At 36.2% G+C, this 19,991-nt stretch overlaps 1 protein-coding gene across 2 annotated transcripts; it reads right to left on the bottom strand.

The window, feature by feature from the left end:
• Positions 1-8: 8 nt before the first annotated feature.
• Positions 9-19,345, bottom strand: LOC129002970 (lon protease homolog, mitochondrial-like). Of its 2 annotated transcripts, none has more exons than XM_054431123.1 (17): positions 18,774-19,345; positions 17,750-17,838; positions 17,034-17,206; positions 14,835-15,073; positions 14,025-14,216; positions 12,536-12,751; positions 12,075-12,163; positions 9,137-9,276; positions 8,443-8,564; positions 7,747-7,907; positions 6,894-6,999; positions 6,234-6,401; positions 5,307-5,396; positions 4,822-4,987; positions 3,668-3,888; positions 972-1,136; positions 9-331 (listed from the first exon to the last, which is right to left on the bottom strand). In XM_054431123.1, the coding sequence occupies exons 1-17, from the start codon at positions 19,215-19,217 to the stop codon at positions 182-184; spliced, it is 2,931 nt and encodes a 976-aa protein (XP_054287098.1). In that variant the 5' UTR covers positions 19,218-19,345; the 3' UTR covers positions 9-181. The 2 variants fall into 2 exon arrangements, with proteins under 2 accessions (XP_054287098.1, XP_054287099.1); XM_054431124.1 differs by having other exon boundaries at positions 14,835-15,019.
• Between the last annotated feature and the right edge of the window lie 646 nt (positions 19,346-19,991).

Genomic DNA, 19,991 nt, shown 5'->3' with positions numbered 1-19,991 from the left:
CAAATAAGTTAGTTTTCTAAACATATATTTTTTACAAAATAAACATTTTAATTAACATTGGTATCGTATAAATAATTAAATTACTTACAGGCAGTTTACACTATCAGTCAGTTCTGCATTATAATGTTTTGTAAAGATTTGTTTAGTCTAATAACAATAAACTTAAAATCTAAGCGGTGTCTTAACTTTTAGGAAACACTATTTTGTACACATCCATGTAATTACTGACAAAATGCACTTCTAGACCATCTGTGATATATTTGGGTAAGTCGTTAAAATCTTTCTTGTTTTCCTCTGGAAGAATTATGCAAGATACACCAACTCGCTTTGCCTGCAACCGAATACAGTATTTTATTTTACCGAAAAAAAAAAAAATGCTAAAAATAGGTTTGCTGCTACAGGGAAGGCGTTTTTACAAAATATTGATAGCTTTAATATGAACTAAACAAATTTGCTAAAATTAAATCAAACTATTTCCATAAACAAGCAAACTACAACAATTTATTTATCCTCCAAACCTACAGTTGTTTTTTTTTTTATCATCTCCGTAGTTGTTAGACATACAATGCTTCTGTATAAAAATTATTTGTTTTTTTAAGCTCTTCAAAATGGTTCAGGAAGAAATCGGAGTTTTCAATTAAGTTAATGTTTTTTAAGGGTCAAAAATGGGAAAAAGCAGTTTTTACCCCATAAAACCCTCTTCCCACACCACATGCTAGAGCTAGATCACACGCACACACACATTTATATGATTGATTATATAATATCTATGAATGGATGATCATTATAAGTGGTATTCAGTTCAGAAAAATAGGCCCTGTCTTGTTTTATTTATGCCCTACTGAACACAGAAAATAAATGTTACTTCCCTTCCTGATACAAAATCAATCACAGGTGTATGATACAAAGTTTACATAATGCAGCCATATTCTACAAAAAAATGTAATTAAGAATGAAGTGTTGTCACTTACCGCGATGGTTTTCTCCTTGATGCCACCCACAGGCAAGACAATGCCTCTGAGAGATATCTCTCCAGTCATGGCCACGTTCTGACGTATCGGCTTGTCTAGAGCCAGTGACAACAGAGCTGTCACGAGAGTGACACCAGCGCTGGGGCCGTCCTTGGGTGTGGCACCCTGCGACACAACAAACCCTGTCAGTGAAACTTTTTCTAAGTAAAGATTTTGGAGAAGGAATTTAACTTTGGTTAAAAGACTAAAAATATTGGCAATGTCTATTTCATGGCAATTTAACAACTCAGTGGCCTTGCTGTGACAATAGATAGGCCACCGTTTAAATAGTTCTAAAATGTTGACATACATAAGACCTCCCTGTGGACTAATCGATTACTGTGATACGTTATTTCTATGTTGTATGACTAAACGTAAATAAATAAGGTAAATCAATACAACTCTTATTTTTCTCCCTTGACCAAACTCTGAAGATAGGGCATCTGATAGGGGAGAACTTTGGCCACTCGCCATTGATTGCAATTTCTTATTGTTTAGGCAAATGTGATGAAGCCTTGTATGAATTAAAATATGTTATTATGCCTAATCAGGGTTGGTACTGATTTTGGAAAATGAAATTCCCTGACTTTTCCAGGTTTTCCAGACTGATATTATACTTTTTCCAGGCATACCGTAAGACGATATTGAATTGTCAGAATTAAGAATTATTAGAAAAAATGTAGGCCTAAATAGTTTACTCATAAAACCAATAAGAAAAGAATTAAACATCTGGAATCTGGAAAAGTAAGAGTACCAACTAACTTAACCTCACACTTTATGTTCTACTTGGCCTTGACTTGACACTGGCAGATAGACCATACGGTGCTTCTGATACTGATATATATCAATATTTTGCTTGCGATATCATCGATTTATATAGGAAGAAACATGTGATATTGGAAAAATAACTACCATGTACAGGAGACAAAAAGTAGTACCAAACTAAACCATTAAACGTTTCGGTACTTTCCTGTTATCTGGTACCTGCGAAAAAATTCTTTCCTGTTATCTGGTACCTGCGTTTATTAATCAAACAAAAACAACAAACAATGATTACATCTGAGTTTCGGGTGGCCAGAAGTAACGAATTACTTCTAACAGTGCTTCGAAAACATCGCAATACCAGACCATCTTGCGCCACATAAACTCTGCCAAATAAGACTCTAAATGATGACGTGCAGTGCCTCGGTGCTTCTTGTTGCGCCACTTCGCTGACCCCCACATGCGTTCGACGGTCTGAGTATGTGCTCCGGACTCTGGATCGACGAAGTTGTACTTTGGTTAGGTTAGGTTAGGTTAGTTTATCAATAACATGAGTATTGTAAGTAAACGAACCTAACCTAACCTAACCTAACCAAACCTAACCTAAACGTTAGTATGTGCTCCGGACTCTGGATCGACTAAGTTGTACTTGTGGTTAAAGAATTTTTTCGCAGGTACCAGACAACAGGAAAGTACCCAGGTTTCAACTAACAGGATAAATATTTTTATAAACTCCTACAAGTGCAGTTTTTTTTTAGTTTATTAAAGGTTGAATCAGTATTGGTATAAATTCAATGAGGAATTGTATTCAGTATCGTATTGAAATTGAAACGATGAATGTAGGCCTATCCTTCCGCGCATCGCGGTACTAGCAGTGTTTCCATACGTGGGTTATTATCCCGAAAACAGGATATTTAGAGCATGAGCGGGATTTGAAGGGGATGTGGGATAAAACAGGAGCTTTGGCTATGACGTCAGTTTTTATTTACTATGCTTTATTTTAGTGAAAAACTAACCCCTATCAAAAAAATTACCTTAACAAAATATAATAGCAATTTTAAAACAACTATTTAAACACGATATGTCCAATTTAACACTCAGAATTTAACATCAAAAAACTTAAGGGATTAAACGGGATTTCTTAACCCAGTGACCGGGATTATATTCTTTTGGTCGTGTAGAAACACAGGGAGCTCGGTGCGTTCAATTAAAGCCAGTAATCAGAGGGTGATGATAGAATGTCTGTCGATGTTCAATGTTTTTTATATCGATGGTAGGTTCCCGATGTTTTTGTTACATCAATGTTTTCGTCAAACTTCGATGTTTTTGACCAAGTATTGAGACATGGATGCAAAATGTAGCATATCTGTAAAAAATGTAGTGTTTCAAGAGAAATTCCAGATTTTTTCCAAAATTCCCTGACTTTTCCCTGACTTTTCCAGAACAACAAAATTCCCTGACTTTTCCAGGTTTTCCAGATTTTCCCTGACCGTACCAACCCTGCTAATTGTATTTTATCTAATATTTTGATGTATAAGAAATTTGATTATATTAAGATGATTATTTTGTAATTTATATGACGTGTCCTATTTCTGTGTAAAAAGATCAATGGAGTAAATTATTCTTATTCTTATAACAAACCCTTGTCTCCTTTGTAGATTTGCCAAAGGAGACACTTTCATCATTTTAATGATTTAACATATACAATGGGTTTTCTGTGGCCCAGTTTACGTTGGATCGAGACTCTACTGCATAATATTTATTTCTAAACGTCATTACGTCCAAACGTTCATTACATTGCAATTGTAAATAATTTTCAAACATTAAGAATTCTTGATCTCCCAGTTGTAGCAACTGTTTTTGATAACGTAGGCTGTGTGGAGAGTGGAGGTTACCTCAGGCACGTGTATGTGGATGTGATTGCTGGTGAGGAACGTGTTGTCAGGCTGCAGCTCCCTCAGTGTGTTGCGGGCCACAGTCAGCGCTATGCGACAACTCTCCTTCATCACATCCCCCAGGTGTCCGGTCAGTTCTACAGACCCACCAGGAGCTGAAGACTTGCTCTCCGTGTCCACCTGTTGGCGAAGAGCTGTTTCGATAAACAGAGTGGAACCCCCTGAAACAAAAAACCACCATCAGAATAGACAACAATTTGTTTTAAAAAATTTGCACTTTTTACATTTTTTCCTACTTTAAATAAGTAAATAAGTAAAATAACTTCTTATAGAATAAAAAATAATTTTGACAAAAAATGGTACATGTGAGACTGATACCGACTTGAACCCCTACCGGCAACGGCAAATCAGGCCAGGATCCTCATCTGACGACTTCATGGGCTAGGTGTTCTGGGCCCTCATGAATCAAAGATATTACTTAGAAAATGTAGAGGTTGTACAGCCATCCATTCTCTCGTTTTGTAAAGAAGCACTAGACGACATCCCTATTTGTCCAAGAATATCTAGAAAATTTTCAAATATATGCCTAACCTGTCTTTACTTATCCCTCAAAAAGTCTGAAAACCACAATTTTTTTTACCATTGCAGATTACAAACAAAGCTTTGCACATAACTAGCATACATAAAAATCCAATTTATTATGCAGATATAATTTTTGTATCATACTGAGAACGGTCCTCAAGGAGTCAGATGGAAGTCATTTAAATGAGACTCAAATAGTACATTAAATCAAAAGACTCTTTTAAGAGAACACAGTACCACAACCTGACCTCAATAGGTTCCTCCTAGCCAAAACAGCAATGGTACGAACTTTAACTTGTTGAATAAAGCAAAGCTGCTATTTCTCTATTCAGGCAACTGAGTTTCAAGTTATTAGTACTCACATGTAATCCTACCAGTTATAAGATGCTTACTATATGCTCAAACCTACTTTTACAAAATTGAACCTGAATAAAACTTTTTTGCAACTAGATAATTACAATAACTTTTAAAATTAAAGATTCCTCAAGCTGAAGGGTAAAACTGTTTTTGTTGTGTGCAGCTTCAATACTTGGTTCTAGATAGAAAATTTCAACATATAACGCAGCACTTACCCATCGCAGTCCATGCCAGTCCCATGACTACTCCCGGAGGTGTCACTTCGTACATCCGATCGTGTGTAAATACAGGTTTGCCAACAAACTCCTGCAGATTGTCTGCAGTCACCTCCACGCTGTCCGATTCCTTCTTCACAACTTTGAACGCAACTTTCCGCACCACCTGTACACAGTTCACTGTTTGTTGTATAAATTTTGAGCCAAGTCAATTTTTTTTATATTAATCTCATATTTTGGAATTTTTTTAATTTTCCTCTACGCCAATATTATGAAAATAGATAATTTTTTGCTATTTTACTTATTATTTTCTTCTCTGCTGCTTGAATTAAAGGTGGCTACATTCCTATATCAAGTTTTGCAATCTATTTGATATCTACTTTCTAAATATCTGACTAGAAAATCCAGAAAATAATATATCAAATTTGGGTTTGCAATATTGAATTTTACCAGTTTAACCTTTTTTACATATGTAACTATTTTACCTTCTCAATGTGCTTCTGTAGATTTCTCACTCCACTCTCTCTGCAGTATGACTTAATTAATTTGCCGAGGGAGTCATCTTTGATCGTTATCTGGAAAAGATCAAGTTTTATAAATACCAACTTCTTCTGTGTATATTATGTAGCAGCATTTTTACCATGCAACCTTGTTACTTTGCATGACAGCCATTTTGATTACAAATCGATGAAAAATTAATAATTCAATTGCATACATCAAAATTGTACCCACCTAGTATTAAATCTTTAGCTTTTTTCTATAAAACGTGAGATAACAAGCTACTGTAGTAGCTAGGCATTAGGAGACTTTACAGCACTAGTGGGATAGTGGTGTTGTAAGGTGTTAAGCCTGTCATCCGGGATATGATTGATTAAGTAGTTCATGGCCTGGAGGAGATTGCTCTCACTTCTGTCAATTCCTGATTGGCCACTGGTACTTCAGAAAACACTTTTCCCGGACAAAGAAGGTAGGGACAAAGAAGAAGGGATCACCAAGAAAGAACAGTATGATGTTTATAACACCTTCTCTGAGGAAAATCTTTAGCTCTCCTGTTTAGTGGTTTAGTGGTAGGCTACCAGTCACAGCTTATACAGTTGCGAAAATTACGCTCCAAGGCAAGGATGAGAGGTCAGCAGTCGTCTAGTGCTTCTTTACAAAACGAGAGAATGGATGGCTGTACAACCTCTACATTTTCTAAGTAATATCTTTGATTCATGAGGGCCCAGAACACCTAGCCCATGAAGTCGTCAGATGAGGATCCTGGCCTGATTTGCCGTTCCCGGTAGGGGTTCAAGTCGGTATCAGTCTCACATTATTCCTATCTGAATGTGTGCATAGTTCATTTCTGTGATTAACTACAGCAAATAGCCACGAATACAACTGTAGTCTAAGCATGAGATATAATGACCAACCTGTTCAACCTGTAGGCCTGAGTCCCGCATGGCCTGTGGAATGAGGTACTGCTTGGCTATAGCCATCTTTTCCTCGGCCACGTAGCCAGACACATCAATCATCTCCATCCTGTCCCTCAGTGGCTCTGGGATTGTATCTATGACGTTGGCTGTGCAGATAAACAATACCTACAACACATTAAACAAAAGGTGAGGTTGGTAAAAATATCTGTGAATGATTCAATTATCGGTACTTTTGTACTATGATAACGAGTATTTCAAACCATGCATGAAAACTACTTGAACATAAACTCATTAACTGTAAAATTAACTCCTATCAGCCCTGATCTGCTCTCTGAATTGACTATAGTTTTTCTTGCCTCTTTGGTGTATGTTATCCTTAATACTAAAACACCTATCTGATCAGACTCTTAAGGTATCAGCAGGGCCTTCATACAAGTCCTGGAACAAAGGTTGTTAATAGAAGGGCAAGGTTGAGTACTTAACGAGTTTTAAGTTTCCCAGGAGTGTGACAGGCAGTTTAATTTACACTTTCAACCCTCACCGCTTCAATCCAAAATGTACAAATAATTACAAGTGGCAGTAGTATCAATTGAGCTTAAACTAAGTTCTAATACTCCCGCCTGGCATCTAGAATCTACAATACAGCTTGTTGTTCACCTTAGACAGGTCTACTGGAACATCGAGGTAGTGGTCGAGGAAGTTAGCGTTCTGCTCAGGGTCCAACATCTCCAACAAGGCAGACGACGGATCCCCTTGGTAACCCCTACAAAAACAATGGGAATGGAAAAATTAACTGTGAACAATATCTCAAATAAGCTTACCTATATTTTTATTATTTTTAAATATAGAGGTTGGCAGTCCTATTAACATTGCATTTGCCTTTACATATCGGTCTCAAGCCTGATTGAGGAACATATCCAAAATAACAAGGGATGAATCGAATCACTACAGTAAAACACATCACTACTTCTAAATATCTACTTTACTTTAAATATTTACTTTACTTTTAATTAATTTAGTGAATTGAACTAATAAATTTAGTGGCAGGCACCAGGATGCAAACCCACGACATCCCTGCCATGGAATCATAGTCAGTCACGCTACCAACTATTAATTTTGACCTATCATAACACAACATTTTGGTATTGGCAAAACAATAAAATACAGGTAGGTTATGTGTTCTTGTTAAAATACTTTTCTAAATGTAACATTGGTTCCACTGTTTCAACTAATTTTGTCCGTGTACTGTTTCATTTAGTAAAAGTTCCTAAAGGAGGAATGTCGGTATTTGATAATATGGTAATACAGACATATTATAATGTTACACAATACTGGTCTTTTTTAAGAAGTTAAGTGAAAATAAGATAGGAAGGTCAGTGACAGACATAGTAAAGATAATAGAATGTCTTTTAACACTCAACTATAGCCATGTGCTGTGGACTGTCTCTGTATGCTTAAAAATCATTTTTTAAATTAACAGTAGATCAGATTTTTTAAATAAAACTAATACCTTCCAATCTTGTCCACCTCATCAATGAGAACAAGAGGATTTTCCGTCTTTGTCTTCTTGAGACACTGTATCAGTTTTCCCGGCATGGCGCCTACGTATGTTCTGCGATGTCCCTTGATCTCAGCCACATCTGTCATGCCTCCTACGCTGAATCTGAAATACTGACAACCATCCAATCAAGATAAGGCAGTTCAGTTATTAAAAGATGTGTTCAAGTGTAACCAGTGAGCAGGCGCTAGCAAGTGTGAACAGGGTTTAGTAAAAGTATACGTTTCAAAAGTATTCATATACAATGCTCATTACTACATGAATGATAGGTTTCTATTGTAAAAATTGGAAAGAGACGAAATCAAATTCACTGAGATGGCACTTAATATTTTTTATTATTGTTATTGTTTTTTTCTTGTCTTTAGGCATCCAGACAATGCATGGTGTGATATTTTACTGTTAGACTAATGAATCGGAGTAAGGAATGCATACCAAACGGTTTCATAATCATTTAGGTTTGACACGTGTTTTCAAAATGAAAATGTACACTTGTAAGAACTTTGTATTAACAGTTTGTTCTTGGAAAGTGTAATTACAGGGAAACTGGTGTGAATTTTCACACATAGGTCCAACTTTCTAAAATTATTTGATGTGGAAAATTATCTGACCACAACAATAAATTAGCTGGTACATCTCATCTCCACATACCTTACGATTCAAGGCTTTGGCGATTGACTTGGCAATACTTGTTTTCCCCACTCCCGGAGGCCCATAGAAGCACAGGATCTTTCCTTGGGTTGAACCCTTCAGCTGACTGACAGCGATGAACTCTGAAAAATCATTACATTAACAGTTCACTAGCTTCAACTTAAGTAGACAAATGTCATCACCAAGGACAATGCAAGCTGTAATTTACTGATGAAGAGATCCTACCTCTGATATCCATGACACAACGGCAATAGTAAAACAAAGTACAACATAGACAAACATGATACTAATACAACATCAAATCTAGAAACATTTACAATATCAACCAACACAGACCAAAGAAAAATAACAAGCAAAACACCAACATACATCGATCTAAATTTCTTTAGGCCTTCTTCTTCTGAATTACTTGAAGCCCATATATTAAAATAAAAAATCCATAAACTCCCTAAAAATGTACCTACTAAGTAACCATACTATAATCTGAATGAATTCTACCACAAAAAACCATCGCTTTGCGGATCAATAAAAAACATTCATATTCAAACACAAACATGAACACATCCTCAAACAAGTTGAGAATTGTCTGATATCTTCAAAAAAATTGAAAAGAGTGATTGTGAAAGCTGTAAGATGTAAGTGGTTTGGTATTGAAGTTTATCTTGCTTACTAAATCATTTCAATATCCACCCACCCAGTATTCTCTTCTTGACGTCCTCCATGCCATAATGGTCCTCGTCTAGGGTAGTCGCAGCCTGGGTTAGGTCCAAGTTCTCCTCACTCATGATGCCCCATGGCAGCGAGGTCAACCAGTCCAAGTAGTTGCGAGTCACGCTATATAAAACATTATGACTGTTAGTGTTACAAATACTAGTGGTCTATGACCAAACTTCCACCTCAAACTATTTATGCAAGCTAACCCAGCAATATTGGCTGGAAGCTTTATCTGACATGGCATGTATACTGGGAGCAGAATGAAATGAAATGAAATGAAATGAAATGAAATGTTTATTCGTCACATAAGTTTACAAGATTGTGATTTTCACATATAAACATATGACATGTCAATACCACTTTACTATCTAATAATACCTTATGCTAAATTCTTTGTTTTTATCAATCCATAAAACCTAAAGCTAAGTTTTTATAAAATCATCTAGGGAATAAGGACACAAGAGAATGAGATAAGATTTTAGTTTTCTTTTAAAGGATGACATATTTTCTTCAGTTTTAATTTGATCTGGGAGGTTATTGTAAATTTTCCTACCCATGTACCATGGCGATCCTTCATACAGAGCTGTTCTATGCACAGGATATTGAAGATCATTCCTGTGTCGGGTGTTATATTGATGAGTGTAATTTTTCAACATAAATTCCTTATAATTTCTTTTTACAAAGATGCACAGTTGAAAAATATAAACTGCATAAATCGTCAAGAGTTTCATCTGAATAAAAAGGGGGCGGCAAGAGGAACGTGGTCTGGTATCAGCTAAAATTCTAACGGCAATTTTTTGTAAGATAAAAATATTCTTGGTAATGGGGGAGCTGCCCCATGAGATAATACCATAGGAAGACCTAGACATAAAATAAGAATGATACACAGCAAGAGCTGCATGCAAACCCGAAGACTTATAAACCACCCTTAGACCAAACAGTGCTTTTGCTAGAGACAAGCTAATTTGTATTTGATGATCAGACCATTTTAGATTTTCATTTATGTTAACACCCAGGAATTTAGTATTTGCAGAAGATTTTATGGAATCACCTGATTTTAGTTTGATTGTTATCTCACCTGCCTTCAGTTGTGGATTATGGAAATGAAGAAGATGAGTTTTGGAACAGTTTAGATGTAGTCCGTTTTGTGCAAACCAAGTTATCATGGAATCTAAATCTCGGGATGCAATGTTAGTTGCAGAAAAAATAGAAGGTGCTCTTACTAGCATTGTTGTGTCATCAGCGAATTGAATAATTTTGGAAGAAATTGAAAAAGACAAGTCATTGATGTAGAGGATGAACAGAAGAGGCCCCAATTTAGATCCCTGCGGAACACCATGGGTTACTGAGCTCCATTCAGAAAAATGTTTGACACCGGATTTATCTTTGATGACAACCTGCTGATATCTGTTAGTGATGTAACTAGAAAACCATGAAAAAGATGATCCAGATATCCCATACAATCTCAATTTCTCTAAGAGAATGTCATGCCTGACACAATCAAAGGCCTTAGACAAATCACAGAAAACACCAAAGGTTCTCTGTGATCCGTCCAAGGCCCCCACTGCCTCAGAAACTAGATCGACTATTGCATCAGACGTGCTTCTCTCCCTCCGAAAACCAAATTGATTCTTGTTCAATAAATTGTTTGATTCAAGAAATGGAACAATTTGTGAGAGAACAACCTCTTCAAATATTTTTGAAAACACAGGTAAGAGAGCCACTGGTCGGTAGTTTGAAATTTCTTCCGAGTCCCCCTTTTTAAATATAGGTATAATTTGAGCATACTTCAATTTGTCGGGGAAGACTCCTGTCAGCAGTGAAATGTTGATAGAATGAGTGAGTGGTTTTATAATTGAAGAAGCCAATTATTTTATTACATTTGTAGGAATTTCATCCCAGCCAGTTGAACTTTTATTCTTTAATCGATTGATGCAGGAGATAACATCGGATTCAGAGACAATCTTAAATTCAAATACATGTGGGACATTTAGAGTTGCCATTTTTGCTTTGGCTATTGAATCTGCCACCGAAACCTGGGACTGAAACTTATTTGCTACACCAATGAAGTGATGATTCATGCAATCAGCTACTTTTATAGGATCGTCAATAACCTCCCCATTAATTTTGATTCCTAGACAAGGTTCTGTTTTACAATTTGTACCGATTTCTCTCTTTACAATGCTCCATGTTGTTTTACCTACATTATCACTATTCTCTAACAAATTTAAGTTGTACCTCATTTTGGCTGCCCAAATTACTTTCTTAAAAACCTTCTTGTAATTTTTAAAGTATTCTAAGAAAACAGGATTTGTATTATTTCTAGAAATTTTATAAAGCTCCCATTTTCTTTTACTGGATATTCTAATACCTTTTGTTACCCATTGATTATTTCTCCCATTTGTTGACAGAGATTTCTGTTTAATTGGGCAATTATTCAAAAAAGAATCATAGAATATTCCAAAGAAATTATTGAAACTACCATTAGAACTAAGGTGCAAAAGACTAGTGAAAAAGCAGACTAGTGAAAAAGGCTGCAAAACATTGTAGATCAGCAAGAGAGGCCCATCTTGGCTCTAGTCCCTGCTTCTCCCAGATTGAAGTGAAACTCAAGGATGTCTCCATATCCAAGACTCCATTCTATCAAGATCCCGAAGAAAAAAAACCAAGACAGCAAATCTTCACCTCAATAAATAGTAAATACTCTTCCCTCAACTAATTTACTTGAAAGAATGTTGAAAATCGTGAATAATCGTAAACTAAAGAACTTCAATCCAGTATGAATCTTGATTAATGATTTTCCCACGAACAATTTTTTCGGGTAGACAAGAAAGAAGGATTTAGTAAAAAAATATTATCGCCTATTTATCATCATTTTGGTGTCACAACATGTAAACTAAGTTTTATTTTCAACTCACTTGAACTCAGATGAATGGCTCTCCAGCATACTCAACTTGAGTAGCTCCTCTTCTAAAACCTCCATAACAGCTGTTGGAACTTTCATTTCCTATAAAACATACTTTACATTATTTCCCCAGGAACATAGAAGGACATTTCTACATAATATAGAGTAAAACTATAACTCGACGAAGATACATAGAAGTAGAAACACATAAATCCTCTCCATAAGGCATACAACTTTTCACTGTTATTTCTCTCATAAAAAAACTTGTACTTATTTTAAAGTTTTTGATTTTTATTGAAAGCTTTTTTTAGCTGCCACCTTGATCATAAATTGTCTTGTCACATAAAAAGTACTTTGTTCCCTCCCAAAATGTTCACTAAAAACATTCCTTTCACATTTTATCTCCCAAGAAATCCCATTAAAAAACTTGTAAATATACATTAAATACTTGATCTATAATTCACAAGTGTGTACCTTGATTCTCTCCCTGAACTTGTCTCCGATGGCGTCTTTGTCGTCCTTCTCCATGCCCAGCTCCTTCTTGATGACCTTGAGTTGTTCCTGCAGGATGTACTTGCGATGTTGCTGTTTCACCTTCTCCTCCACCTCTCGGCCGATCTTCTGTTGCAGCTTACTCAATTCGTACTCCTTCTTGAGTAGCGACAGGGACAGCATCAGTCGCTTTGGTATCTAGATCACAAACACTGTGATAAGAAATGTGTTTATACTTATTCCCCCTGCCTTAAAATGTCAACTTTTACAAAATCTTAAGTCTTACGAAATCTAAATCGACGTTTATATGGTTAAAATAAAATCATGGCTTCAAAGACTGTTCCCTTAATAGAATACATTTCTGATACAGCTGAACATTTTATTTACTCAAACTCGTTACTGTCCATCAGAAGGCCTAGCTCAGTTTTACTTTTGTTCTTAGGACTGTTTGGGCTGTACATAATCCTAGTTTCAAAAATCATAATTTTTTTATTTTATTACAAGGTTCCAGGTATTAAAAAAAGAGGGATTTGAGGAAGTCAAAGAGGAATAACGTACTGTATTATAGCAATCGAAAAAGTAACGGATAAAAACAACAAAATGTAAAGGTTTTAAAATTTGTATTAAGTATTTTAAAGTTGATTTTCAAAATTAGGCTACAAACTTTTTGAAATACTGAGTCATTACAAAGTTTTTGTAGGCTACAGTAGAACCCTTCTCGTTTACTCCGTCCCTTAGTTTTATTGAGCTCAAGCTTTCAATGTTTCTCAAGCAAATCTTAGGCGATTAATTTCCTGTTGCACGCCACAGGCTAATTTTAAGTTGCTAAATTTTCTATCTGTTTCAAGGGAAACAGAGCATCAAAACAGATACAAAACATAATATAACACATGACGTAACAAAGTAATTCTTATTGTGCAAATATTAAGTTCTATACTGAGCAGTTAATAATACTTATAACAGTTTGTTGAATATATCAGTACCGGTACTCTATGCAATAAACATTGTGTTTTCTTGACAATCCGATCTTTTTTGCTTCTGAACTTACTTTCTGTTTCCCAAGGTGGCATAATAGACTGGTTCTAATTTATTTTGACTATTTAGAGAAGAGAAATTCTAGGAATAACAGTTTTTACAATGTTGTTTCTTTGACTATAGATTGAACTAGACATCCCCATGTTAAAAAGTGTAGCCAGTTATAGAATAAAAATAAACTTAGTTCAAACGAGTGATAGACAGAGTGTGCTGGCAATGATGTGAATTACTGATTTCTATTTAACACACCAACTTATCAGCCAAACTGAACAACTTATTGTAAGCTATAGCATCTGTTACGTTTCATCATATATCATAGTATCAAATACTTTGACAACTCAGCTCACTTAGCGTGTGGCTCATTGAACTATGTTCTGTTTGAATAAAAGCTGGCAACAACTGTTTCATAAGGGAATGTCTACTTCAGTATTCTCACGTCCATCTCCTCCAGGACGGCCTGTAGTTCGCCAGGCTCTGCGCCGGTCAGCACTGCGCCGAGGTCCGACAGGTACACCGGGTTGTCTACCACTCGCTGTCCCTGGTGTAACATCTGCTGTAGAGACTCCCGGTACAGAGGGTTCAGCGAGATTATGTCTCTGATGGTCTTTATCACCTCTTGTGTCAGAGCCTGCACAAACAAACAGTAGCTGTCAATTTAACTCATTAATTTTTTGTTTGGAAATCAACAAAAAGTGCTGAATAAAAACAGTTACAAGAGCCAATAATGGGTTGACCGTAGCACGTTGCAGTCATAGCATACATTGGTTATTTTTTTCACATCATTGTTACTAGATGTTTCAAATTCACTAGTTTCTTAACAGCATTGGGCACATAATTTAAATTATACTATGACAAAATTTCGGGTGGAGGGACGAAATTGTATTTTAAAATCGGGGTTTAGTGAAATAATGTGTAGGTAATAGACGACAGAAATTAGTCACACCTTAAAATTTCAATGAGAGAATAGGAAAAGTCGGTCGGGGAAGGCGTTCGGTCGCTCGCGGTGGGCTGTAGAGTTTGACATGCAGCCCTGCCACACAAAGCGCTGACACTATAAGAAATATAGCATGCCGCTATGCGTCACACAGGTGTTATTATGTCACAGACCTTGTAAATTGGTAAGTGAGTATCCAAACCAATCAGCAGCCAAAAAACATACAACAGGTCCTGGATAAGAGTTAGGTAGGTACATCATAACTTTGACAATTGGTAAACTGAAAATATTATTAGCAATACATAAACTCACCTTAACTTCTTCAGTCTGTCTGAATTTGTCGTGCACAATATTCTCCACCTCTACCATCAAGACAGGGTTTACATCCGGGTCCGTCTCCTTCTTCTCTCCCTGAACTTCTGGTGGGATCTCCGGTTGCTCTGGAGCTGGAGGCTTCGGCTTTCGATTGCGAGCTTTTCTGCGACCCACCGCAGACTCTTCAACAGACACGTTTACGTCGGTTTGTAACATTGGAAACTTCAGGACCATCTCTACAAAACCAGAAAAGTAAAATCTGACATCATCCACTGTTGCTGATAATATTACGGTTCTATAAATACATTCTTTAGCATAAGGAACAACAGGAGTTGAGGATAGGAAAACTAGTTGACATTCTGTCTCCGGTGCCTTTCAAATACCCCCACCGCAGCAAACCTGCAGACTAAGAGAATTTTCATTTGCCAGATTGGATTTACACTGAAATATCTCCTTGAAAATATTAGACTACAATTTATTCCCTATTTAAATAGCATTGGTTTAACGAGTACTTAGGTGTGCTGCAACAGGGAGGGTTAGAAAGTGTGCTTTTTTTGTTTTTTTTTTTAATTTTGATACGTAGTTTAAGTTAGTATGAAATAAATGCATTTTCCAAATTTGATAAAAATATGTTCATGAACCAAGAAACTTTGACAGTTTACTTATTCTCCATAAGCAATCCCATGCTAATAACATGGGGATTTTAAATATGAACACAATTTTTTGGAATTTTCTCCGTAACCATTAGGCGCATTAAATAACGCTTCGATGTACTAAATAATTAGTTTTGTTAAGCTCTACAAAATGGCTTGGAAAGGTTTACAAATTGGTTAATCTCCTTATATTGATTTAAAAGAGTAGTCTACTGTATAATAGATCACAGAGAATTTTAATGACAGAAATCACCGTATTTGTTGTCAGAGAAATACAGCTGGTGACATCTACCGCCCATGACCGATCGCTACTAGTATCTAGTTCAAAAACATCATATGCTATCATGCTGGTTGCGTCAAATGTCCTAGCCACCCTCCTGAACACGCTCAGGAGGGGGGTCAACCCCGTGAGTCAGCAGAAATGTTTGCAGTCCGGTCTTTTCCTTACTTCCACCCACCTCCTGCATACACTGTCTGTGCTAGGCCAAGTGCCAGCTTATTTGTCACGAGCTGTAAGTCCTTTTCTTTATTTTAGGCCTACTGAATTAAAGAGCTCAGAACACTACACAGTACTTTACCAAAATTGATCTCATGATTGTTGCAGCCAATGGGTTCTCAAACAGCTCCGTTGAATGTGGTAATAAAGTTCAAAATTACGATACAACTGCTTTTATTTGTATTGCACATTTACTAGTAACAAGTAAAAAATTACCGTGGGGTAATATTTCACGGTCATCTCGAATAAGTTGATTTGTTTCACGAAAAGTCTGCAACGAACGCTGGACATAGTGACATCATATGAAGGGGATGACTGAAGTTCTCAACCCCGACGCCAGGGACAGTAGGAGAGGATCGCTCAACAAGCGCCCCGGGCAGTCAGTCGTTCTTCAGCCGTCGACAAAACGTTCACTCCCCACGGAACAATAACTGGGAGTCGTCACGAACCGTTTAGTACACGATTCCTCACAAACAATATATCTGGTGAAAGCCATATACTAGGAATCCCGAGACGATACGAACACTGGTAAGTAAATTATGTTTAAATTATGTTTTGTATTTAGTCGATTACTAATGTTCAAGGCAGGATTCTCTGCGCACGAATAAGCGAAGACTCTTGTCTTACACGAGGCTTTGGTGGTTACCAAGCATTATATTGTTATTTCAATTTGTGTTATAAACACCGCGTTATAATGACCGATTAAAATTAGTTACGAACGACTCTGGGGATTGGCCGAGTTGTTATTATTAAGACACGATTTACTTTGGTGTCAACCTAGTATCGATTTACGTTTTATTAAATCCTGTAAAGCATTCCGTTATATTCTTAATTCGCGTGGTATTTTAATTGCTAATTCGAACTCAACGCATAGGCCTACTTATTTCACGAAACCACGATACTAAAATCTAGTTTTGTCTCTCTACCCGAAATTACGTAATACACTCATGAACTTGAGTAGCCTATATCATTGAGTTGCACACCTCAAAACCATTCATTCAACTTAATGAGCTAAATATTATGCCTGAGTACGAAGCATGGTATTACCATTTGCCGGAGGTACTTCTTCGATGTCTTGAATTGAGTTAATCAGCTTAATCCTTCGATGGGCTAGAACAACCAATCGCAATCTCTCACCCATATCGTGTAGCTCCTGTATTTGGGCAAACGTCCCGATTGAGTAAACATCATTTACATTGTTTACTACTTGGCTGTCATTTCTGAAAAATTAAATTCACATTTAATTTTTTATTTATAGGTAGTTTGATCAGTAACAGGGATCAATTATAGTAAAATTATAATTTTGATCAAAACTATAAAGCTAAAAATATTTACCCCACATTTTATGCTTGAACTGATTGAGTGCAATTTTTATTCTCAGGAGGCTTGCGAAGTCATAGTTCATTGATGTGACAGCTTTCACCACTTTGCGGCGGGGAGATTATTCATGGAAACTGGAAACACAGTCTAGGATATGTTGTTCCTGGCAATTTCATCAACATATTTTCATAATTATTCATCAATATAGGCTAGGTACATTCCAAGAAATTAAATTCACAAAATTAAATACGGTACTGGTAGTTAAAATATTTAACGAAGTTATAAGCTGAACACACCCTTTGTGACGATAGCCGATTTTGGCCTACTTAATCGAAAATTTGTAAGTAGGCATAATTGGTAACATACTTTACTAAACTACTACATACTAGTAATTGTGGTTGATTGATTGGTAACATAACTAACAATTATTCTGAGTTACTTACTCTTCACTGCGCTTCAGGAAAACACCACAGTATGGATGATTTAATTTTACTTTCCTCCTGATTAAATCAATCAGCATTGGATTCGTAATCTGAAAATAAAACATGAGTTTTATAGTAGGCCTACCGTATTCAAATTTATTTTAAAATACTCTGACTCTAAACTTTCTTAGAGGTAGGGCCTACATCATCTCAGGCTATATCTTTTAGGGGAACGAAACTTGTCTACCACAATGAAATGACTTTTCTTTCCCTGGTAATTATCAACACAAAGCCACCAGGACTAACTAAGCCTACTTAAAAAGGATCCAGCTTGCTTAAATTCAATAAGTACCTACAGATACTTCTTCACACTACCGTACCGTCCAAACAGCCTCTGTCAGATCGTGTTAAGCTCTTGGTCACAACAGGTGTAGGTAGCTAGCTTAGGCTACTCCTCATGAGCTGTTGGCCATATTTAACAATAATATGATTGGCACCCTTGATCTCCTAGCCAGGGATACAAAACCTTCTAAGTTACTACGGCCATTGATTAAACCTAACAGTCTAAGTTTACAATAACTTGGGCCTACTTCCTACAGCCCACTAAGTTAAGTTAGTTAACCCAAAATTCTGACATTCTCTTAACTTAGTTTGAATTTAATTTTTCAGATTTAAGATCTCTAAATATCGTGAAAACTTGCATTTTACTAAACGTGATGGAAAATGTCCGCAATAATCCCTCAAACACAGGTTCTCTTGGTTCATCTCCTAGGATGAAGCACATCATCTAGGCTTCTCAACCTTTTTAGTAATACGATAAATGGTTGTGATTGAACGTTTTTGAAACGTTATTAATACTAATGTGGTACCGGTAGGTAGGTACTGTGAAGTTTATGACGAACCTTACAATTTAAAGAGTTTAAGAATTGTAACCTACTTCAGCATCTGATTAAGTAACTTAGGCCAAAAAAAATGTTTACCAAGATACTAGAAAGTTAGAAGGCACTCATAATCTAAAATAAGTTTCTCATTTTAGGCTACTTACATCGATGAGCTTTATGAAGCGTGGGAAAAGAGGATTCCTGTTGACTGCTATTAGAGGAACATGAGGCCAAACCTCTGGCACAACAACAGTGGCTGGTAGTGCTTGATGGACTATGTAATCTTCTGAAGCAGAACCATCATCTGGCGATTTAGGATCATCATCATCATCATTTGACGAGCTTGATTTCTGGCTAAAAGATCTTATGTGTCTTGAGCAAATCTGTGTTTGAAAACTATTAACATAATATCTATGACTTGATGTTAAACAACCAACCGGAGAATATTCAGTGCTGTACCCACATAAGCTAGATAAACATCTAGAATGTAAATGAGAGTGATTTTTGTCTTTAAGTTTGAAAAGTACACTATTGTCTAGCTTACCATTTTTTACTACATGCCTAGCAAACATGACAGAACTCCTTTGTGCAAAATTAATTTTATACATGTTGGTAGGATATTAGCTCTATTTTATGGTTACAACAGCTTTCCTCCCAACTTCTGACCGTATAAGTGATTAACTTATGTGTTCCCAAACCCAACTTCGTTTTTTACATAACCTCAATCCTAACCTAACAATCACAATTTTTGACATTGGACACCGAAAATCTCTGTGATTGTTGTATGATGCAATTTTCCTTTTTCTTATACATCTGTGGACAGTGATGGTGATCAGGACAATATTTCATGGTAATATCATTGATTATATTTCTCCCAAGGATGGGAGATTTATCTTTAAATATTAACGTTACTCCTTAATGTTTAACTAATAAATAAATAACAAAAGTTATTTATTATTAGTTATTTAATAAAATAACAACCAAACTTAGCACTCGTGTATTTTACAGTTTCTGTTGGACACTCACTCAACTCGCATAGAGCTACGACATGGCCGCCTTTAAAACAGAATATAGGCATTTTTTTAACCTAAACTCCACGGCCGCCTTTAACTCCAGGCCTCGGCCTTCGAATTGTCAACATCGCAAGTAGGGTTGTAGCAGCTGTTTTGTTTTGGAGGCAGCTAATTTTATTTGTGTATTTTTCAATAATATGAAAGCTTGGTTAATGGGCTATGAAAATATTTTTAGAGCATTTATTTCTGGTTCAATGATGAAATTATTCACAGAAGTGTTAATAAAAATAAAATAAAAATAATAACATTGTGGGTTCGCCCAGATCTGAAACACCCTGTAACATAATTAATTTAGATAAAAATATTTTT

The sequence above is a fragment of the Macrosteles quadrilineatus genome, unplaced genomic scaffold (assembly GCF_028750875.1).
Source record: "Macrosteles quadrilineatus isolate MER2022 unplaced genomic scaffold, UCM_ALF_1.0 Scaffold_9__3_contigs__length_116548681, whole genome shotgun sequence".
NCBI lineage: Eukaryota > Metazoa > Arthropoda > Insecta > Hemiptera > Cicadellidae > Macrosteles > Macrosteles quadrilineatus.
This window is presented reverse-complemented; position numbering and strand designations above follow the sequence as displayed.

Bases quoted from the DNA above. Each gene is read 5' to 3' on its own strand.
- LOC129002970 (XM_054431123.1), bottom strand. From the start codon at position 19,217: ATGTATAAAATTAATTTTGCACAAAGGAGTTCTGTCATGTTTGCTAGG. The intron at 8,565-9,136 runs GTGGGTGGATAT...ATGATTTTTCAG, and splicing joins CGTCAAGAAGAGAATACTGG to AGTTCATCGCTGTCAGTCAG. The intron at 7,908-8,442 runs GTATGTGGAGAT...GATGGTTGTCAG, and splicing joins CCAAAGCCTTGAATCGTAAG to TATTTCAGATTCAGCGTAGG.